At 35.9% G+C, this 23,780-nt stretch overlaps 1 protein-coding gene across 3 annotated transcripts in view; it reads right to left on the bottom strand.

Annotated features, from left to right (window-relative positions):
• Positions 1 to 23,780, bottom strand: part of LOC127512656 (complement C3) — a 60,858-nt gene that overhangs the window by 33,027 nt on the left and 4,051 nt on the right. Inside the window, exons 12-40 of one of the 3 annotated variants that reach the window (XM_051894166.1) lie at positions 21,666 to 21,869; positions 21,333 to 21,527; positions 21,094 to 21,246; positions 20,893 to 21,022; positions 20,714 to 20,755; positions 20,274 to 20,379; positions 19,912 to 20,003; positions 19,666 to 19,805; positions 17,354 to 17,566; positions 15,698 to 15,755; positions 13,843 to 13,935; positions 13,454 to 13,657; positions 13,248 to 13,323; positions 12,888 to 13,047; positions 11,918 to 12,013; positions 11,651 to 11,807; positions 8,965 to 9,128; positions 8,339 to 8,494; positions 8,050 to 8,109; positions 6,577 to 6,658; positions 6,436 to 6,484; positions 6,188 to 6,278; positions 4,520 to 4,609; positions 3,491 to 3,596; positions 3,131 to 3,220; positions 2,814 to 2,894; positions 1,789 to 1,872; positions 1,520 to 1,655; positions 61 to 363 (exon numbers count right to left, since the gene is read on the bottom strand). The exons of the other annotated variants lie outside the window; for them this stretch is intronic. Coding sequence (XP_051750126.1) covers positions 222 to 363; positions 1,520 to 1,655; positions 1,789 to 1,872; positions 2,814 to 2,894; positions 3,131 to 3,220; positions 3,491 to 3,596; positions 4,520 to 4,609; positions 6,188 to 6,278; positions 6,436 to 6,484; positions 6,577 to 6,658; positions 8,050 to 8,109; positions 8,339 to 8,494; positions 8,965 to 9,128; positions 11,651 to 11,807; positions 11,918 to 12,013; positions 12,888 to 13,047; positions 13,248 to 13,323; positions 13,454 to 13,657; positions 13,843 to 13,935; positions 15,698 to 15,755; positions 17,354 to 17,566; positions 19,666 to 19,805; positions 19,912 to 20,003; positions 20,274 to 20,379; positions 20,714 to 20,755; positions 20,893 to 21,022; positions 21,094 to 21,246; positions 21,333 to 21,527; positions 21,666 to 21,869 — 3,450 coding nt within the window. The 3' untranslated portion in view covers positions 61 to 221. Of the gene's footprint in view, positions 1 to 60; positions 364 to 1,519; positions 1,656 to 1,788; positions 1,873 to 2,813; positions 2,895 to 3,130; positions 3,221 to 3,490; positions 3,597 to 4,519; positions 4,610 to 6,187; positions 6,279 to 6,435; positions 6,485 to 6,576; positions 6,659 to 8,049; positions 8,110 to 8,338; positions 8,495 to 8,964; positions 9,129 to 11,650; positions 11,808 to 11,917; positions 12,014 to 12,887; positions 13,048 to 13,247; positions 13,324 to 13,453; positions 13,658 to 13,842; positions 13,936 to 15,697; positions 15,756 to 17,353; positions 17,567 to 19,665; positions 19,806 to 19,911; positions 20,004 to 20,273; positions 20,380 to 20,713; positions 20,756 to 20,892; positions 21,023 to 21,093; positions 21,247 to 21,332; positions 21,528 to 21,665; positions 21,870 to 23,780 lie in introns of those variants that run through there. 3 annotated transcript variants of the gene reach the window in all.

Raw genomic sequence — 23,780 nt, 5'->3', positions numbered from 1 at the left:
ATGTCCTTATATGAATATTGGATTTGTAATTCAGAAAATAAATTTGCTGAAGGCACTGTATATCATACCACGGTTTTATTTAGTTACAGTCAAACATTTTCCAATTTTATTCATTTAAACTTTATGAAATTACAAGTTTTGGACAAAATCATATTGTTTAAGTCTTAAACAGCAGCTGATTTTGTAAACAAAACAACAAACAAAAAAACACTTGTTATACATTAAATAACGCATCCTACTTTACCAAGTGTATTAGCGAGTTCAGTGATGCCGATGTGCTGATCCTTGTATTCTTTAGTTTGGCTTTCCTCGCTTGTGGGCCAGTATTCAATCCAGGTCTGCTCTCCAAAGATATACTGCAGACTAAAACCGAAACAGAAAAATGAACACTGTTCATGTATAAAGCATATGAAATCTTACTGGTATTATAAAATTGAAAACATAAACCCCAAATCCAGTTATTTACAAAAAGACACTTAGTTTACACCTACTAGTGTTTTCATTACCACAGCGTCGAATTGTAGATAAAACAAATGTTCGGACTCATTTTTATCACTTTGAATCAGCATAACTAATTACAAATCTTTAGAAATGACTCCCCATTTTGCAAGTAATGAAATCGGATCTGTTTTGTGGTAATTTTGTGGTAATGATGTAAATGTCAGACTTTCTTTTAAACAAAACACAGTTGCAGTAATAGTGTAGTATTGCTGCAGTTTTTAACTAGTACAAGTGTGATAATTTAGATACAGTACTAATGTGGTCAATACTGTTGTTAAACCACACTTGAACTACATTTTAAAACCCTGCAAATTTTAGTTGCATCTCATAAAATCTGAATGCTTTACTAATTTGATGCACGACTCGTGCAGTTAAAAATAAACATTCCCAAAACAGTAATAAATGGTATTTAAAAGTTAAATTAAAGTGTTAGCTCACCCAAAAATGAAATTTCTGTCATTAATTACTCACCCTTATTTCATTCCACACCCATAAGACCTTTGTTTCATCTTCGGAACACAAATGGAGATATTTTGATGAAATCCGAGAAGTTTTTTTTTTTCTATCCTCCATTCAAAGCAACAAAATTACCATCAGAAAATGGTAAATACATCATTAAAACAGTCACTGTGACTACATTGGTTCAAACTTAATATTATGAAGCAACGAGAATACTTTTTGTGCGCAAAAACAAAACAAAAATAACGACTTTATTCAACAAATTCGTCTCTCCCCTGTCATTCTCATATGCTATTTCCTTTGCAGCGCTTGCAGTTTCTACATCCGAATGCCGGCTCAGTAATACTGGAGGATAAAAAAACCTCTCAGATTTCATCAAAATATCTTCATTTGTGTTCTGAAGACGAACAAAGGACTTACAGGTTTGGAATGACACAAGGGTGAGTAATTAATTACATACATTTCATTTTTGGGTGAACTAATCCTTTAAAATGTAATTTTCAGATTGTACAAATTAGGTGTGGGTTTGTCATGGGTCGTCTTTTGCTAAAACACTTACCGTCCACCATGAAGTGTCAGGTCAGTGGATGGGCCCATGATGAGGTACGACTTGTATTCTTGTAATCCCAATGATTCTCTACAGGTAGGATGAGCCTGAAATATCCTCAACAGTCCCTCAACGCAATTATCAGTGCCTATAAGACAGAACAGCAGTTAGGATGTGAGCCACATCACTACTCAAACAAGCTCATGAACATGCAAATACGTTCATAAAGGATGTTCTATTTCAATATACTTTGATGGAGACAGGAGAATAACGAACCATACCTTTTTTCAGGACCTGCTCCACCTTTAAATTATAGATGTCTATGTTTTTGTCCAGAACCATCCCCACCACTGTGACTTTATAAGCTGTCAAACATACATGTTATATGTTTCTGTAACCAGAACTAAGACTGTATTTTACTTCATTCTCAGGGCCTGAATTTCATTTGGGAAAGATGGGGTGGGGGGGTAACTGTAAAAGGCGGCTGCTTTCTGTTTGTTTGTGGTGTTCGGTAACTGTCTGTCTACAACTCTGCATAGCCTTATTGAACGCGCTGATGACATGCGACTGTCTGCGTGAGCAGATGCGTGGAGGTATGGAAATACACGACAAGCAGGTTGGACATCGTATGATTGCAATCGTATGATCCGCCTTCCGTATTCAAGTTACGAAAGAAAACGGAACTGGCATTGCGTCAGTTAAGCTTTTTCTGTATGTTGAATAGGGAAGATGCAGGACGTAGCGTAAGCTTTTTGAACTGCGAGAGTTTTACCCTTTTTCTGTAATTTGAATATGGACACGGTCTGGCGGAAGCTAGATATTTTACTTCATAACTTGTAAAATATGGATTTTATTTTTACACAAACACATCGCTTCACTTCAGAAGGCCTTTATTAACCCCCCAAATTATGTTTATTATGGATGGATGTGGATGGAAGCACTTACAGCTCATACTCTTGACCCCTGTTCACTGCCATTATAAAGCTTGGATGCATCAGGTTATTTATTAATATATCTCAGATTGTGTTCATCAGAAAGAAGAAAGTCATATACACCTAGGATGGCTTGAGGGTGAGTAAAGCTTGGGCTAATTTTCATTTGAAAGTGAACTAATCCTTTATATCCTGCCTTTTATTTCTGTTGTCTGCAGTGCCCTTTGTGACAAATGCATTTGTCACACCAGTATTTAGGTGAACTGATAAAAGCAGAACTTGTGGGAATTAATAAAATTAAGCACAAAACCCACAATCCCATGTTGAAATTCAGGCCCTGCTTTCTTTTGTGCTGAGAACTATAACCATTTTACCGTAACCCTTGTCATCTTCACAGGCTTTATCCAAACGTTCATGATTTCTGACCCAATGTTTCTTCTGGAAACTGCAGTTTCCTGTGAAGAAACATTTTGGCTTTCTAAGGTTTATACCCACAAACACACTCACACACACATTTTCATAACAGCCCATGTCAAAGTCATTAGGCATATTCATAAATAGTGAATAAAACCTCACATGGGTGAAGGATACAAGAGGAATGTGAGGTGTGGTGAGAGGAACAATATGAGGGTGAATAAATTATGACAGAATTTTTAGTTAGGGGAGCATCCTTGATTCTGGATGGCAGTACCTTCTGCGCGCCAGCATTGTTCTCCGAGACGCAGTCTGTATAGAGCACCATCCTTCCTATCAGGGTGGTAGAACTTTGTACAGCGTGCCTCTGAAAAAAACAACACACGTTTAATAAAACTTTACATGCCATCTAGTTGGCACAATCTTATACATCTACAGATGATCCAGAGCACAGCAGTGCACCTGGCCTTCAGTCAAAGAGGCGTCATGTCAGCAATCTCTCATCCTACAATCAGGTTTGGATTAATTGCTTCCTCATATTTGTGACTCATTCTGGGATTAAAGTGTCAGCTAAGTGATTCATTGTGAGTGTACATGTATGAACATGAGTGTGTTTGTGTGTGTTTGTGCAGCTCACCTGGTGAGTTATATTGATATATTGTGACTGCAGCAGGTTGAAGTGAATCCACATTATACATCTTGTGCATTTTGAAGGAAATGATTTGTTTCTCTTTATGAGAAACCTAATGAGACAAAAATCAAAGCATTATTACTGTAACAGTCACTAATACAGATTTGACATAGAAGCCCTTCTATTTCACATTAAAGGGGTCATGAACTGCGTTGTTTTATTGTTTTATAATGTTTCCTGCGGTGCGCTTATACACCGTGCGAAGAATTATTAGGCAAATTGATTTTCTATTCTATTTTTTTTTTCCAAGCACATTTTACCAATTCCAAACCAGATCAATCTTAATAACTACTATTCATTTTGTATTTAATCATTTATAAGTGATAATTGTTCATCAAGGCTGGAAATGAAAAACACCTTATATTCAGGTGTGCATAATTATTAGGTGCGTTTTCTTTTACAGATAAAATGAGCCAAAAAAAGAGATTTAACTCAGACTCAAAAGTCAAAAATTATTAAATGCCCATGAGAAGGATGCAATACTAGAAACTGCAGTTAAGGCATGACCATTGGACAGTGAAATGCTCATTGGGTCAGCAGGGTCAGACAAAAACAGGTGGAAAAGAAAAGACACATGTTAACTGCAAAAGATTTAAGAATTAAGGTGAAGAATTAAGTGTAAAACCATCAGGAACCCTTTAGTCTCCAGCGCCACCATTTTCCAGAACTGCAACCAACCTGGAGTCTCCAGAAGTGCAAGGTGTCAGAGACTTAGGTTAGGTAAAAAATCCTAAAAAAAAGACCCCCACTTAATAAGAATCTTCTTCCAGTATTGATTTCTCAATACATGACCCCTTTAAATAAATTCCATATAGCATGTGCACTTTATTCCAGTTCAGAACAGTCAGCAGGGCAGCAGTCCTTTTTAAGTTCCTTCTTTACTCAAAATTATTAAATTGACTTATTTTCTTAAATGTACAATGTAAAAAAAAATGACAATAACTTTGCCTTTGAATACACAGTCTGCTGAAATACCTTTTCTAAGTACAGGATGAGGGATCTTTGCTTTGAGAGCACTTTATTCATCTCAAATTTCTGAATGTATCTCTCCTTCTCTGTAGACAGCTGAGGGTGATAAGGGGAAAAAAAGTCAATACTGTAAAATGTTTTATGTCCTGCATATGTTTATTAGATTCCTCTTATATACATATAAGCTAGCTTTTTTGTAGCTCAGTTGAATAGTCCTGCGCTGTGACATGATTTTAAGCAAATTTTTGGTGTGGTCTCTTAATTAAAATAAAAACTGCATGCATGATAAGTCTAAAACAAGTAGAAAAATGTTAAGGATAGTAGTAATTGTAGATTAAACAGAGCATGTGACTGACTCTGAAGGTGTTTGAACCCAAATGTATTTCTAAGGATATTATTATTATTATTATAATTATTATTATTATTATTATTATTAACAGTTAAGTTCTTTTTGAGAATTAACAGGTTTAGACCTTGATGTTTTACTGAAAATATTTGGTTACCATTATGGCAATCAGTGCTTCCTTTAGTTAGGCAGTTGCTCTTGGTTTCAATGTTAAGTTTATGTAAAACACTTTATAACAGTGTTTACAGAAACAGATAATTTGTTACAAATAAAACCACAAATAAGAGCAGTCAGGTGACATGGTTTAGACCCTAAAAAAATAAACTGATTGTCTAATCCCATCACTGACTGAAAGTGGTTGTTCATTCATTAAGTTATTTTCACAACAGTACTTCCATGCAACAGATCAGGCATTTTGAATTTAAACTTTAAACACATTGCTAGAGAAAAAAAAATACAGACACACCGACAGACATCAAGAACCAGCATATGTTTCTCATCAATGGTAACATGCTTCATACCGCAATGGATGCTGGGAGCCACCATAGTATAAAACGCATGACTCCCAGCATGCATTGCAGCATGAAGCATGTCACCATTGATGAGGAACGTATGCTGGTTCTTGATGTCTGTCGGTGTGTTTATTTTTTTAATTTTTTTTTTTTTTTTTCCCCCACAATGTGTTCAAACTTTCTGATCTGTGACAGGAAGGTACTGTTGGTGAAAATGACTTACTAAAAAATAACCATTTTTGGTCAGCAATGGAGCTAGACACACAGTTTTCTTCTTGATGATATATTGCATATCACCTGATTGTTCTTGTTTATGGTTTCCTTTATATCAAATTATATGTTTCCATAAACACTGTTACAAACCAGAAACTTAACAAAAAAAAAAAAAAGACAGTAATTGCCCAACTAAATGAAACACTGATCACCATAATGGTAATCACACCTTCAATAAAACATTAACATCTAAACCAGTTAATTCTCAAAAAGAACTGTAGACGAATGACAGAAATAAAGTCAGTCTGGTTAGTAACAAGAGAGATTTAATGTCTTTTCAGTTGATTTCATCTAAGGCTGTGGCTGAAGTCAGTTGTAGTTCTTGTGTTTCTCTTTCCTTCAGTGATTCTGCTCGTTATCATCAGGTGTTTTCAATAATCAAACAAACATCACTCAATTAACCACTTAAGTATCTAATTAACTCTAACACTGCTTCAGTGTTACTTTTAACACCCTGCTGGTGGTTCACATATGAACACCAACCGATGTTGATTGAACACCGGGGAATTTACTGTGTCATGCATCCGTTTATCATCACATTACCTCTATAAAATCTTGCTCATTCACTATAAATCCTGTCAGTAAGCCGATATCCAGAATGCTTATGGTAGCATCAGCTGTGTTACTTTTGTTTCTGTAAAGATGAATAAATCAATTTTAAATTTGATGCACAGGTATAAAACTCAGTCCATGCCTGTTTTAAATGTACAAATACATTTTTGTAGAAGTTTTGAGAGACAAAATGACAAAATAAAACATTCTAAAAAAACATAAATAATATTTTCACTTACAAGATTTCCACAGTGAACTTGTAGCTTTCAGTGGCTCCAGGGTAATGTACTGAAAATAAAAATATATATAAATACTGAAATGAACAACAAAATTGGCTTTGTTTTATAGTTACAAAAAAATAAAACAATCGTCAATCTTACCGTTTCGTTCTCGTTCCATTTTAAAATCAAAGAGTTTACAGTCAGATTTCTCAACAGGTTTGGCATAATACTCTGTGAACACCTGAAAAAGGTCAAAAACCAAGAAACATTTTCATTTATATGATTTCAAGGGTTTACATTTTCTCCCTGATGCACTTATAATTTGCCAATAACAGTTATAATTAGGTGTCAGAGCACCGAAGATGCTGGAACCCCAATTTTATTTGTAAAGATTTTATTTTTATAAAATATTGCTAAAAAGTTGTGAAATTTGGTACACTGATAGAGGCTAGTCTCAACTGTGTCCATAGCAAATTTGGAGTCTCTAACTCAATCCCTCTAGTGCCACCACCTGTCCAAAATTTCACTCATGTTTATGCTAATAACTTTTGAACCTTAAGGGCTAGAAACAAAATTCTTTTTTCCTACTTTTTTGATAGAAACATCCATTCTCGAAAACCGCACAAATTCATTTGACAAAAAGCTCGCCAAATCAGATTTGAGGCTATATCTCCAGAACACTTTATCGTATTCAGACCAAACTTGATACATGTCATCACAAGCATGACCAGAGGCAACATTCAGCGTTTTGGCGCAGTTCCACCTACTGGTCCGGAGATACAAAAAAATGGCTATTTTTGCTTAATAACTTCTGATAATTTTGTCCAAAAATCAAATGTGGTCTCGTTAGATTCGGGGCATCATGCCGAGTCGAATGATATCCAATTTTTCCATATCGGCCATTTTGAATTTTGTGCTAAAATGCTGTATTTTATGAACGCATTAGTGTATCATTACAAAACTCGGTTTGGGTCATCAGCACGATGCCCTGAAGGAGCCTGAGAAGTTTTGGACCAGCGCCACCTAGTGGAGAAAAAAAGTATTCATATGCTTATAACTTTGTGGTTGACTTATTTTCATGGGAGTCATCATCTTAGACTCCTGAATCCTTGCCGAGTCCAACGATACCAAACATGCTAGGTTTCGCCTTATGGTTTGTGCGTCGTGGTAATTTGTGCTTGGAACGTCAAATCATTTGTGCTTGGACCACGATAATTGCTGCATGTGGCTATATTTTAGAATTAGTATTGGATGACCAGTCCTACACTTTCTCTGACTGACTTTTCTTTCTTTTTTTTTTTTTTTTTTTGCTGACTTTGATGCACTTCACCACATTTTATTCTTCTTAATTCCTCTACAGTTTATTACCCAACAGTGGCTGAGCAGCCCAAGTTTCTGAACACCCCATTGTCATCACTGACGTGAATGTGGACGGTCAAGTGTTAGTGATCTCTGCAGCTGCAGAAGTTCAGAACAAGTTGTTTTTGCAGCTTACCCTCAATTAACGCTATTATTGGACTGGTGCCGACATTCTGAGAGTCCCAATATGTTGTCAGATGAAGCTAAATTTGACTCATTATATGAGCACTTTTAATCTCGCTGTTGACCGTGTAAACGCTCATGAATACTCACTGAGAGAGTGGCTGTTCCAGTTCCTCTAGCCGTCACATTGAAGTCCTTGTTTATGTCCACCTGTTGAGTGAATGCAGAAATACTCGAGTCAGCAGAATAATCACATGAATAATGAAGAGGTCCAATTCAGGGGATGCCCAACAATTTCATTGATCAAACACAGTTTTTTCTCTCTTGTATTCATGGAGCAGTTGAACTGCACAGTGTTCACTTCACCTTGAACAAACCAATGTCAGATATAATGTGTCAATTTGTCATCCAATTTAAACACCTGCATTACGTGTTATACCTTGTATGATTGTGTAACATGCACATTGTCTCTTGTGAAAGTCCATCTGACAGGTCTTCTTCCTGCCACTGACAGCTCCATGTCCAGAGTGAAGTTTTGAGAGTTCTTCATCTTTGTGTGATATTCAGCCACAGCCTGGAACACCATGATGGTCGCCTAGAACAGACCGGTGTGGAAAGTGACTTTTTTTCCAACTGAAGGTTTCCAGCAGCTAAACATAAACATCCTGTCCTCATTTACTCACCTGCCTGACTCTGTTTTCTGTTGAACACAACTTTTTTTCTTTTCTATGCAAGTACAATTAATAGACTGAAACTTTCAAAGTTTAAAAACACTATTAATGTATCAAAAAAAATCGCTACTTCTTTAAAGAATGTGTTTGAATGCCACACAAGAGCTTTTGCATCCTTTTTGAAGCCTGAAAGCTTCAGTCCCCAATACTGTAATTGAAGTGACTGGAAAACAGCCAGTACAATTATTCAAAATATAATGTTTATACTGGTTTATAATAACATGTGGGTGAGTTAATGATGACAGAATTTTTGGTAAACTGTTCCTTCAACTTCTGTTTATTTACTTATTCTTTCATCATTTCACATTAAATATTAATAGTGTTATTAGTGTACCTGTGTGGTGCCAGAACCACCATAATGAGACTGTTGTCTGCCCAGCCAGTGCACTGCCTCTCCTGCTTTATCAAAGTCTTTGGCTTTCATGAGTGCCAGCACAGCATAGGCAGTCGCCTCTAGTGAGTGGTAACGCTGATCAGGGACAGTCCAAAACCTACCGGCTGATTCAAACACAAATCAGGAATAAAAACGGGAGTGACTTACAGACTCTTGACAGACTGGCTGTCACGATGCTTGATTTTCATTGGCGGAGAAAAAAAATACAAACTGTATTGTATGAAATGAAAGATACACCATGTAACTTTTGGTGCTTTAGCAGTTAATAAACAAAACTGCATGAATCTTGTGGAAGAACATTGTAGCCGGAGCTACTTCTCAATACATAAATGGAGGTACTGGGCTACTAGTCAGAATATAAACACTTTTTATAGGTGTACCATAGTGGGGGGTACATTAAACTAAGACTGTTACAACTGACTTCAGCCAAAGGCTTAGATGAAAATCAACAGAAATAAAAGAAGACATTAAATCTCTCAAGATCTCAGTAGAGGAGGACTAAACAACTCCACAAACAGCATTACCAGCTACACTTATTACTAACCAGTCTGACTTTATTTCTGTCACACGTCTATAGCAGTTCTTGAGAATTAACAGAGGTTTAGATGTTGATGTTTGGTTGAAAATATTTAGTTTGAAGTCACCATCATGGTGATCAGTGTTTGCTTTAGATGGCCAGTTTCACTCTTGACTTTTTAATATTAGTTTTTCTCTGGCTGCTGGAACTGTGTTATAGTGTTTGTTTTGGCAAGAACAGCATAAGAAAATCAGATGATCAGATGATGATAAATATATAATCACTATGTAGTGTTTGATTCACTGATCATATTCAGTGTCTATTCTTTGATTATATAGATGTTATGTTATTAATTTCACAATATTGATAATTATAGTCCTGTGATAGCTGTACAGCAGTTTGATTTCTGGGGGTTTATGTACCTAAAAGTTTTAAAGATACACACAGACTTCAAAGAGTCAATGTATGAATCTTAATAACGGTGATATGCTTCTTGTTGCAACGCGTTCTGGGTGCATCATACATAACTCATCTATGGCTCCCAGAATGCATTGCGGCATTAAACATGTTACTGAGATTCATATGCTGATTATTGATGTCTGAGTGAGTCTAATAGATGTTGGAGTTCAAAATGTTCAACAACTTTAAAGAAAATCATTAAAACACTGCTAGTTTTTTTTTTCTTGCCATAATAAACACTATTGCAGCAGCCAAGAGTTAAACAGCCCAACTAAAGCAAATATTCATCTCCATTATGGTGACTTCAAACTAAACATTTTCAACCAAACATCAATATCTAAACATCTGTTAATTCTTAATAAGAACTTCTGTAGATGTATGACAGAAATAAAGTCAGACTGGTTAGTAATAAGTGAAGCTGGTAATGCTGTTTGTGGAGTTGTTTAATCCTCCTCTGCTGAGATCTTTAGAGATTTAATGTACTGCCATGCATTTCACCCTTTTTTTTTACAGTGCGGTGCTTATTCCAACTAAAATTTGACGTCTGTCTGACGTTGGAGCTTGACATTAAACGTTCTGTGCCTGCTGGGATTAGACAAAAACATGGTTTGGAAGATAGATTCATGATTTAATCACTCAGTATGTAAATTTTGCACATCATCAACAACAATAAAAGTTACACAGAAGTTATTCAGTATTAACCTTTTGGGTAACACTTCAGAATAATGGTCCATCATTAATAAGTAACTATGCAGGAAGTAATGCAGGACTAATGAGTAAGTACTACATTAACACTTCAGCTACTACCATTAACTAATATAGAAACAAGCTTAACTAATCAGTATGTAATATCAAATTTAGAAGATAGTTCCTTGTTAGCTAATCAATAATTACCTATTGAGATTACCATCATTAATAACTATTAACTAATGGACAAATTGTAAAGAACATTATCGTGTGTCTGAGACGTAATCAGTCATTTTTACTCTGAATATAGTCATAAAATGCATCATTAATTACTCAAGTGTTATCTAGTCACTGTGCAGGAACTACTAGTGATCAGGACCATTATTTTAAAGTGAAAAACATCTTTTTCACTTTAAAATAATGGTCCAGATCACTAGTAGTTCTTGAAGAATGACTAGGTACTTGAGTAATTAGTGATGCATTTTATGACCACGTTGAGAGTTGAATTGCTCACATCTCAGACACTTTAATGTTGTGATTAGAAATTAATTCTTCATAATTTGTCATAGTTACCTATTAGTTCTTAATGATGCCAATCTCATTCTCTAATTATTGATTAGCTAATAAGGAACTATCTTAGTCCTAAATTTGATAATACTTACTGATTAGTTACGCTTGTTTCTATATTAGTTAATAGTAGTAGCTGAAGTGTTAATGTAGTACTACTCATTAGTCCTGCATTACTTGCTGCATAGTTACTTATTAATGGCGGACCATTATTCTAAAGTGTTACCGCCTTTTGTTTACTGAACTGTTGTATTAAAGCAATATCACACTCACAGTCATGCTGTGGTTCTGAATATCATCATGGTTATGATTACCTGTGTCCCAACCACATTCAAGGCGGAAGCACTCTTGCTGGAGTGATATTACTTAAGTATATTTTGATGCCTTGTTACTGACCTTCTCCTTGGGTGGAATGTTTCATCAAGATGTCTTTATTGAGTTTGTCGGAATTGGCCAGGGCGTAGGACGTCATCGCAACAGCATAAGGATTGGTCAGGTGTGGAAGTCGACGTTCCAGAAAGGCAACAGCCTTCCTTATACTTTCATTCAGACTCTATAAAAATGTGTGTAAGAGGTTAAACCCAAGAGAAAAGGGAGGAAAATCTGAATATAAATGCATGAATATTAATTGGGTTGTGCTCATGTTGCTGTAACTGATCTTACACCAGCTGCTCCAGCACAGATCTCTCTGCCCTCTTGCATGGCAATCACAACAAAGGCCGTCAGAGAAGCATCTGCATCTTTGCCTCGTACGTCACCCTGGAATAAAGCACAAATAAACAGACTATATCAAACAGATTATGTGTGTTTTACTCAAACAAATGTAGTCCGTAAAGGAGCTGATTCCAAAACTATTTTCTCACAGTGTACAGAATATAGCGTAGGAATTCCTACAATAACAACTTACAATGTGCCAGTGTGCCGGTTTTAGAAAATCATAGTGTGAATATTGTTTATGTGTAACACAAATATGGACCCTTTTCACATTTCTAGGGTTCTCAGAAGCAGAAGTCGTCATAGTTAGGTTAGGTAAAATTCTATAGCGGTGAATGGGAGATGACAGCAAATATAATTTTTGTATTCCCATTTGCTCCAACATCAAAAGAAAAATGTTCCATCATAGCATTTCTGTGATTTTCCACAAGTGGGGGAAAATATAGAGATTGATTACAGCAGCCAGAAGAGAGAAAGATGTCAAATTTGCCATCACTCCCTCAGCCATATTAGAAACACCCTTGGATCAGCGTTAATTTGTTTTTATTTATTTATTTTATTTTTTTTTTGTCATTTACTGCTAGGGTAATGCAACAAAAAGTATAGCAGTATAAATGTGTATTAATTAAAAAACAAACAAAAAAAAAAAAAAACTAGATTTTACAAAAAACCTTTGCAAAAACTAGATTTGCGATGTTGATAACTGGAAACGCATCATCACCATCTGTAAAAACGGTCCATTGCCTGAGAAAAATAAGCGGGATCACTTCCTCTCGAGAAATGTTTAACCAAAAAAAAAAAAAAAAAAAAGCCTTTACAACTAACCATAATGGAGGCACATTGTTATATTCTGTTTGTTTGTACTGTAGGTCACCTAGTAATTCAAACAGTTAGTCAAAGAGACTTTTAGCAAACTTACCACCATCTCCTTATGAAGTACAGCTGAATCCTCTTTAAAGGAGCCGTCTGCCAGTTGTTTGTTGAGAACCAACCACTTGAGGGCGCTGCAGATCACATTCTCCTCTAGAGCGATGTATTCAATGGCCAGGATGAAGACTTTAGCCACATATGCGGTCAGCCTTTAAGACAAACAGAAGGATACAAATAAATCAAATTAATAGCAAGTTATAATTATAATTAGAATAATACATTATTATATATTATATAATTGTTATTAGAATAATATTAAATATTTAAATATTTAAGAAACGATAAACAGGTCATGAAATAAACAAAAAGGTTTATTTCACCGAAAATAATATAATCAAAATGACTTTACCATGTGCTGCTCGGTCTGGATATCCAGGCAGCGTATGATCCATCTGACTTACGGTAGATCAGCTGCCGCTGATAACCTTAATAAAAATAAATAAATTAAAAAGAAAAAAGTATATCTGTATTTCTGTAGATGTATTTTTGAGAGTACTTTTTGGATTTTATTTTAAATCCTAGTCAGATTCGTTATTTCTGTTGTATCCTGCTGACCTGTGTTGATATGGCTAATGGCTTCACTACGGCGCTCCATGCCAACAGCCTCCCACTGATTGGTGCTGTCCAGATAATGAGTGGCAATGAGAGGTAGAGTCATAAAGATCATGTTCGACTCTCCATCAGCCTTAGGCTTGATAATAAGACGCCCCATGAAGTCTCCACTGATGGCCTGTTCAACTGTCTGAGAGATCCCTTCACCTGGAAAGAGGAAATGCAGTTTGAGAAATCAGTTTTTTTATCTTTGTACAAATATTAAAAAAATATATCATGGAGGAATAAATGGATGTAATCGGATGATTGGAGATGTAGGTTTCATGACTCCTTATAAACAAACTTCAAAAAAAATACAAATCACATAGAGTTAATTATTTTTTCCCCCTTACCAGACACTGTGATGTACTTGAAAGCTGGGCTGTCTGGAATTATCTGATTACTTGGTATCTCAGCTCTTACAAACACATGCTGTTCTCCACCTCCTGCTCCAGATGGGATCAACAAGAAATGTGATGAGTTATATATTCATCATGAGATGGTTAGTTAGTGTTTTAGTGACCATAATCCTGGATTGCTTTGGCAAGTTCATCTCAGAGTTGATCACACGCACTGCAGGTGTAATTAATATAAAAAGGATTAGAAATGGAGCTGATAACTGAGTTCTGTCCAGCCCATAAGTCTGTTTCGCATAACCAGACTGCTGACTCCAACCATAAAGTATGGTCCACATTGTTGCATCTCGGCTTCATATAAATAGGCTACATTAACAGCTCTGACACTGACATTTGTATATGCAAAACCTATTGAAATGCAACACACAATTAAATAGGGCTGTCAAACAAAATTCACATTTTTACTTAAATATTACAAATATTTCAATTATATTCGAGTTTTAATGACAAATTCTCTACATGAGGGTGCAATAAGCAAATATATATCAAAACATTTGGATCTTTTTTCTTCTTCAAATCAATAGCTATGTTTCCATCCACTTATTTTTTATGTGCATTTTGGGATATTGCATAAAAAACTCTGGATGGAAATGCCAAGATGCGCATACATTCTAAAAATAGGCATAAAAAAACGTATGCGCTCAAATGAGTCGGATACATTTTTTATGCAATATGTAAATATGCGCATGGAAAAACTTTTACCCAATAAATTCCTTGATTTGCATCAAAAAAGACATGTGACTTTGCATTGTAACAGCATAACTGGACTAACCAGCTGAATGATCTTGTTTCACAGCATCTGAAATGCTGTTTTGGTCATTCTGTAATGCCTGAGCAAAGTCTGTCATTAAAATGGTTCGGTATAATTCCCTTTCCAGAAGCCCCTCACATAATTGCGTTCACAAACACCAGTGGAAACACTGGATGGAAACAGTGCTTTATTCGCAAATGTTTGATGCGATATTCCAAACTTGCGCACAAGTTAAATTTGCTACTTTGGAAGGAAACATAGCTACTGAAAGTAATATGGTATGACTGACTGTTTAAAAAATGCATAATGTTTTAAATGTTCATAAAACTAATATCATTTCATAAATTACATTAACAATTATAAATAAAGCAGAATAGTGTTTTTATGCATAGGTTAATACAAATAATATTCCCGACTGGTACTAAAGTGCTTGATTTTATATTTTATATCAAATCATACCAAACAAACACTTCAACAGATAGTGTTATGTAAACATAAACAATCTAAACTGTCAACAGTTTTGCCTAGGACACACTCAGCGCCACACAGTACTTTCAAGGGGCCAGTCACACAGAACGCAATTTTGCATTTAAAAACGTGAGACACAGGGCAGTGAAAAGAAAAACAAAAGCAACCCAGTCAACAATTTGATCTCACAGTGATCTCACCATGAGCTCCCAGGATACTCGTGATGTGACCACAATGTGAGGTGGCTAAAAGTGTAACCTCACAGCGCACTCACTGTGTGCTCAAACTGTGAGTTACACACTGTAAAATATAATTAGTTAGACTTGCTTAAAAAGCATGCAAACCGATTACCTTAAAAAAATCTGAGTAAAATGAAATAGGAATAGTAAGTTGTACTGACAAATGATTAGTTAGTATAGTTCACTTTCATAAGAGTTCTAGTAACTAAAAATAATTGTAGAGAGTACTTGATAATTTACTTTAAATAAAATTTAATTGTTAACGTATTATAGATTTTTTCCTTGATTCACTGCAGGTGTAATCATTATCACACTTGTTCACAAAAAATCTCACCCATCTTAGCAGGATTCAGCTTCACATTCTTCACTAACTGAACCAGCACACGTTCAGACTAAAATAGCCAATGAGAGAGAGAGAGAGATGGAGAGAGAGAGAGAAGAGAGAGAGAGAGAGAGAGAGTTAACAGCCACCCAGCTAACAGGGAACATTCTCATAAATTTGGCTAACGTTCTGGTAAGGTTCTCTCAAAGTTATGAACAAATGTTCTTCCTGTAACATTAATAGAGTGTTTGTTCAAAGTTATCTGTTCTTCAATAATGTTCTCAAATGGGTAGCACAAAACCTTTATTTATACATTGTTTGTAGAAGATTTTTTAAATGCCCTCATAGTGATGGGAAAAAACATTCTTGGAACAACATTCTTCAATTGTCCTTTAAATATTAAGGATCACTAAACTTTTTGGCTAATAAAATGGTGGGATGCTACACAGCAAAATATTGTGTTTCATGAACAGCACTCAGTGTTCATATGTGTCCACACTACAGAGTGTTAAAATAACACTGAAGCAGTGCTGGCGTTTATTAGATAATTAAGTGACCATTAGTGATGACACACTGAAGGAAAGAGAAACATTTGAAGTCACCATTATGGTGATCAGTGTTTTCTATAGTTGGGCTCTTTATGTTGACTGTTAATAAATTTCATAGTGAAGCGTTTTGATTCACTAATCACATCTGAAGTCTAATCACTGGTCAGTAATACTACAAATTCTGAAAAATTATGAAACCATATTGTCGGCATGAAGTTAAGAACTTTATGTTGTTTAGACTCTCACAGACATCAACAATCAGCATATGAAACTGAACAATGGTGACATGCTTTATGCCAGCATACAAAACTCATTCATGGCTCCCAGCATGCATTGCGGCATGAATACATTTTGCAGCTGAATTTTTACTATTTAGATTTGAATATTTTTTGATTGTCACCGTTTCTGCTTATTAACAACAGGTGTTCGAATGTTTTAGGAACATTGTATTAATCTTTAAATGATGTTCAATTAACATTAAGAAAACTGGACATTTTTATGTTCTTGGAGTGTTACAAACCAATGTTTCCATAATGTTGAGTTGGAGTTGAAAGAATGTCTCAGAAATATCATACTTAAGTTAAAAAACATTCCAGTAACATCAAGAAAACTGGACATTTTAATGTTTCCAAAATAAAAAAATAATGTTTGGGAAATGTTCTTGTAACAAAAAATTGTTAGCTGGGTATTATGATGATGGTTACCTCATGGTCTGTATAGCCCTCATGTTTTCTTTATCTCTGGTCTAGCTATGTTGTTGTAACCTGCTGTTGGTGAGTTTTGTCAAGTTTATGTTCAAGTCAAGTTCTCATGTTCAAATCTGCTTTAGTTTGTCATGGTTTTGGTTGTTTTGTATCTGGTTCATGATTGTTTATCAATAAAACTGAACTTGGGTTCTCTACTTTGGCTCATCATCAGTGGATTAAAACATTACCATCCCAGAGATAAAGTACCCTGTGAGATCATAAGGATATCCTGACACATGGTGCTTCAGATATAATTTGGGTTCTTACAATACTTGAAATTCTGAACACCTCCCTATTTCCACAGAATCCCACCAAATCCTCCCTTAAAGCTACAGTAGGCCTCTGTATGTTAGTGTGAATCCCATCAGACATACCACCACCTTCAGGCTCTTTCTCACTCCATCAGTGTGGACAGAATCATTTGTTGCAGCTTTCACCTCAATCCTGTGATTTCCCAGTGTCATGGGAATAATCACATATGAAACCGCTATGCTGGAGTCTTTGTCAACGTTTACTGTTGTTCTGTGTTTGCCTTTCTTACTGGCGGAGCTGCAAACATCTTCTGTCTCTATAAACTCCACTCGCACCTGGAGAAAACAGGAGAGTGAGACACAAAAGTCTCAGGATCCATGTCTCTTGTCATTAGTAAATTAATTGACTGATAAAAACATTAAATGCACAAGTGGTTCTAAGCATTTTAAATCACCAGTCTAAATTCATGCACAGCCTGCAAACACACAATCTTCTTAACATTGCCCCTCAAAATTACCAATGAAATAGTTTCACTACTTAATAGTTACATTATACAGTATTTCTCAGCAAAAAGGTGGAAAAGTCATTTCATTACTGGCCTTACAACATAACCATGTCCACCATTTTTCAAGAGGAGATCAACGCAAAACAACAACGCGAGTCAGCTCGCTCGCTGATATATCTGATGATTTTGGAAAAAAATACTTAAAACTCAGTTTATCATAGTTTATAAACACTCAAAAATCAGAAAGCACAAGCTTTTGTGTCAAGTTATGTTGAAACACTAAATATAACAGCGTAGCAGATAAGAAATTAGTGAAATTACAAGGAGAATCATGAAAATGGACGCCTTGATTATGCAAACAGAGATAAATATTTTGTATGTGTGTGTGTGTATTGTGTTTTTTTATAATAAAGTTAAATTTGGCTGCATGTCATGTTATTTAATACTTATCATGCTTCTAAATTGCCTAAATTGGATCTAGTGTTATTGAAAACTGCCCAAATGCACTTTCATACAGTCTTTTATTTAATGCAGAAAACATCACGGAAGTGTAAAATTAATTAATGTTACAAATAATGACCAGTCTAATTCATTTCTGACTGCATTTTTCAAGATTACTGGCTGATCTTGGGAATTTGAATTACATACACCATAACAACCATTTTTGCCATAGTTAACAGAATTTGCCAAAAAAAGTTGGTTTGTATATGTCTGACAGTTTCGAAACAAACTTGAAAAGCTTGAAACAAACTTGACAAACTTGAAAGCTTGACGTACTCTATATTCCCTACATTTGAATGTATTTTTATTAGGGCTGTCACATTTAATGCGTTAACGTATGCGATTAATTCAAAATCCTTAATGCGCTAAAAAAATTGAACGCATTTAACGCAAAAAAAATACAGAAGCATGTGAAATTGCGTCATAACGTAATTTATGTCACGCAGTTAGACGATCTTAAAAGTCCATGCTGATTATATCAGAGATGGCAAAGAGAATTCATTCCAGTGTCTGTTTCGCTTTAAAACACAAACTCTCTGTCATATTCTGTCATTGTATCTGAAGAGCGCGAGCCCTCCCGTATCGTGCTGTTCCTGTCCGAACGGAACGTCGAAACATCACCGCTGTATGGCCAGATGATATGAAAACTATGTTTCTCGGCTGGATAAAGCAAACCAGCTTCTTGCTATGAAAGTTTTGATGGATGAGGATTGCAATCAAAGTAGACGATTGCGGTGACGTACAGGAGTCATACATTAAGCACACGTGAGTCAGTTATATTGATGCGCAAACAAATCATGTATGAGCACGCTCTCAACGCACTGATCGCACATTGTATTTATGCACAGACACATTTTAGTACATTCACGTTGTTTTCAGACACATTCAGGATAATGTTTGGATTTGTCCTGTGTATGTTGCTGTGTACTTTAGTATATATGCAGGTCAAGACGGTTGGTTTAGGTTTTTTTTGGCATCTCCATGTGGTCCTGTTCAGTATCACAACTTGACTTGTCTAAAATGTAAATAAGCTCTTTGCTGTTGCACATACTATACACTGTGAATTCTGAAACATTTTTTGCTGTGACTTTTTTTTTTGTGATGGTGTGATGGGTGCTTTGGTATACATAAATGTATGCATTATATGAAATCATATCATTTGATTATTTGGTGTCCTTTTTTGGAAAGACATCTAAATTTACCTTGAAAAAAGATGAAAAATACAGTTTTGTGAAAATCACACTTCAATCTGATGGTTTACTTTGCTGGATATAGGCAATGATGGCAAAATGGACGTGTTAAACAAGATAAATGGTGTATGCTTAATTTTACAATTAGTGTGCGATTAATCACGATTAAAAAAAATGAATCTACTGACAGCCCTAATTTTTTATACATATAAATAAAATCTGATATTCCCAGATCTACCTTCTGCTTCTTTGGTGTGTAGTTGTGAATAATGGCCTTGATTTCCAGTTGTTCTCCGCGCACAGCTGAATAAGGCATCTTGAGGTCAATGAAAAAGCTCTTAAAAACGACTATCTCCTCAGGTTCTGCCACACAGATGCCTTTGAAGAGGAACACAGACATACAGAATGTTTTAAAGCAACAGCTCCAGGATGATGATGATGATGTGTTTTAGACCATGAAGCATGCATTTCTGCTTCACCTTACCAAGTGTTGGTGACAGGCTGACAGCCAAGATCTGCCAAGTAGTAATAGACTGTCTCAGGAAGTTCAGTTTATTTGTGATAGATGTTGTTTCACTGGAATATGGGGAAGAGTCAAATGGAAGTGCACAGATGAGCTTCATCTCACCAGAAAAGGCTGACATGATTCAGGAACTGACTAACTGCAGGAATTATACGTGATATTAACATGTTCAATACTGTTGTCTTAAGAAACACATATCATTTATAATCTGAATGTCATTCTGTTGATTGATTGATTTGCTAACTCCTCACCATTTAACATGTCTGCTTACTGAAAACATTCACAGCATTTGTCTGAAAGATCAATCTCCATACAGTACTCACCAGTTAGTGCAAGAGGGTAGATGAACTTCCTCCCAAAGCCAACTCTCAGGGAACTGTGTACGTGACACAATCTCATCAGAGTCGGTATAAGAGTTGTCATAGTCTTCTGTTCAACAAAATAAATATGAGGTGATACACAGTTTGGACAGTTTGAAAAATTGACCTAACCTTCAAAAAAGTGGCTCATATTGATGCATTGTCTCAGTCCATGCTAACAATTCGGGCTGAAAATTTACTTCCATCGATACAAGAACTCTAATTGTAAGAGATAGGGGTTAGAGATAGCATTGTCGTAACAATCACAGTTGACAGCACGTGAAGAGCTGCATCTAATGTTAATAGTCAGCCATGTTCCTGGTGCCAGAAGATGGTTGTTGCTGTACATCATCCCTGGACATTTTACCCATTTTTTTCCATACATTTCCTATTTACTTTTGTACCTGATCTCCTTCTTCTCTTTGAAAGGGCAAGACACTCCCTCCCTGGAGGACAATTCATTAGAATTAATTTAGCATAAATGATACAATCATGCTTCGAATGATACAGCTATAGAAAATAATTTCTAATGCATCTACAGTTATGTTTATGGTTCATTGCATAAAGAAATGGAAATAAATACTTGTTCTGGTGTTGGTTCCTCCTGCAGTGCTGGACTCAAACATCAGTCCTGCATCACTGAAAACCCCCATACTGTCCCTTCCACTTCCTGCCGTACAGCCGGTGTCATGTTTCTCTATGATGTCCCAGATCTAAAGCAGGAAAAAGATCAGGTCATTTTAAGCCTGAAAATGCTGAAGTTATTGTACATGAGGTTAATTACCTTAGTCTGAGTGAGTCTGTTCTTGTCATTAAGGACATATACACCCTTATCTACAGCGACCAGCCCAACTTTAGCTCCGGGGTCTCCTGTTATTTTCAAGCTGAACATATCTACTGGGCCAAATTGTGCTTGGTCCTTCACCTCTACTTTGAGCTGCGATTAAAAACAGTAAAATATACTGATAAATGTTGATGGTAGTGGGTGAAGTTTTCCTGGTCTTGGTTTGTCGGTTCACACACCATTCCCATGCACGTGTCCTTCACGTCGACCCAGACTGAATCAGACACCACCTCAGACGAGCCCACATGGTAATAAGCCACGAAGCGGAAGGACGGCACCATGTCTTTAGTTACAGGTAGAGACAGAGTCACTAGAGATTGTTCTTCTTTCCTCTTAAACCTGTCTGCTTGAACGATCTGACCTTTACTCAAGATCTGAAAATAAGGCAGACAAGTTAACAGTATTTATGACATTCATACGATTTTGAACACAAGCTCTAGTAGTTAATGAAATATTGATATAATAAATGAATACATTTGTGGTGCTGAATAAGAAATAGCCATAATCTTTACCATGTATGTATAATCTTGATCGTTGACGCCTGGACTTTGTCCAGTGTTCAGATAGACTTTCATATGATCACCGATCTGAAGCTCTTCTGCATCAATGCTGATGTGCAGGTAGTTGTTGGAGTCATCTTTGGGAATGTAGGCCAAAGCCGTCATCGTCTTCACTGCCTGCTGTTCATCTCTCAATTGTGGATCTTTGGTCTTTGCCTGGAAAAAGAAATAAACATGTTTTTTTTCGACATTAGTTTATTTCATTTTTATTTTAAAAAATTAACAGGGACAATGGACAGTACATGACTGCCCAGAATTAGCTTCAGAGATAAATTACATCTGCTGTCCCTGGGCACAAAGAAAAAAAGGTTTACATGGTCAAATTTAACATGTCGTAACATACATACATAAGACAAACTTAATAATTAGAAAATAAACACAGTAAATTCCCCGGTGTTAAATCAACACTGGTCTGTGTTCATATGGGATCCACCAGCAGGGTGTTAAAGTAACACTGAAGCAGTGTTAGAGTTAATTAGATACTTAAGTGGTTAATTAAGTGATGATTGTTCGATTATTGAAGACACCTGATGATAACGAGCAGAATCACTGAAGGAAAGAGAAACACAAGAACTACAACTGACTTCAGCCACAGCCTTAGATGAAATCAACTGAAAAGACATTAAATCTCTCTTATTACAAACCAGACTGACTTTATTTCTGTCATTTCTCTACAGTTCTTTTTGAGAATTAACAGGTTTAGATATTGATGTTTTATTGAAAATGTATGGTCACTATTATGGTGATCAGTGTTTCCTTTAGTTGGGCAGTTACCCTTGGTTTTTATGATAAGTTTGTGGTCTTTGTAACAGTGTTTACAAAAGTGCATAATTTGTTACAACAAAAACCATAAACAAAAGCAAACAGGTGATATAGTTTACACCATCAAGACGAAAACTGATTATTTAGTCCTGTAAATGACTGCTGAAGTGATTGTTCATTGTAAGTTATTTTCACAAACATTATCCTCATGCCACAGATGAAACATTCACACACGCTGCAATGAATTCTGGGAGTCATGAGTTTTACACTATGGTGGCTCCCAGCATGCATTGCAGCATGTCACCATTGATGAGAAACATATGCTGATTCTTGATGTCTGTGTCTGAAGGCTCCACCATTTCTTACATTTAGTTTTCAAATTATTTAATTTATTAAATAAAACAAACATCAAAAATTGGCATTTGAATCACAATAATGGTGAAATGTTTCATGCTGCAATGCATGTTGGGAGCCACCATAATGTAAAACACACGACTCCCAGCATGCATCGTAGCATAAAGCATGTTACCATAGATGAGAAACATATGCTGATTCTTGATGTCGGGGGGTATGTCTAAAAAGTCTTCAAATGTCTGATCTGTGGCATGAAGGTTCTGTGGGTGAAAATAACAATAATGAACAATCGCTTCAGCAGCTATTGACAAGGCTAAATAATCAGTTGTCTTCACTGGACTGCTTTTGTTTATGGTCTTCTTTCTAACAAATGATGGGTCTCTGTAAACACCGTTAGAAAGACCACAAACTTAACATAAAAACCAAGAGTAACTGCCCAACTAAAGGAAACAAGGCTGTGGCTGAAGTCAGTTGTAGTTCTTGTTTTTCTCTTTCCTTCAGTGATTCTGCTCGTTATTATCAGGTGTCTTCAATAATCAAACAATCATCACTCAATTAACCACTTATGTACCTAATTAACTCTAACACTGCTTCAGTGTTACTTTAATACCCTGCTGGTGGATCCCATATGAACACCGAGCGGTGTTGATGTAACACTGGGGAATTTACTGTGCAACTATTAATCCAAATACTGCACATTACACAACAAAAACTGCTATAACAACTGAAAAAAATATGATATAGATATTACATATTTGGCTCTTCTTTAGCTATATTTTTAATTATATCTTAAACTTCATATGAGTAGGACACTGTGTGTTGTTAATTGGTGATGTATTCTAGATATGAACAGCTCTTGAAGAAAAAGCTAAGCGACCAATTTCTGTAGCTCTATTACTTGTAGGGCCCTATGATTTCCATAGCAATGCATTCAATAAATTTCTGTCTCAA

This window comes from Ctenopharyngodon idella, chromosome 1 (assembly GCF_019924925.1).
Source record: "Ctenopharyngodon idella isolate HZGC_01 chromosome 1, HZGC01, whole genome shotgun sequence".
Lineage (NCBI taxonomy): Eukaryota > Metazoa > Chordata > Actinopteri > Cypriniformes > Xenocyprididae > Ctenopharyngodon > Ctenopharyngodon idella.
The sequence above is the reverse complement of the archived record's forward strand: the minus strand, read 5'-3'. Positions and strand labels throughout refer to the sequence as shown.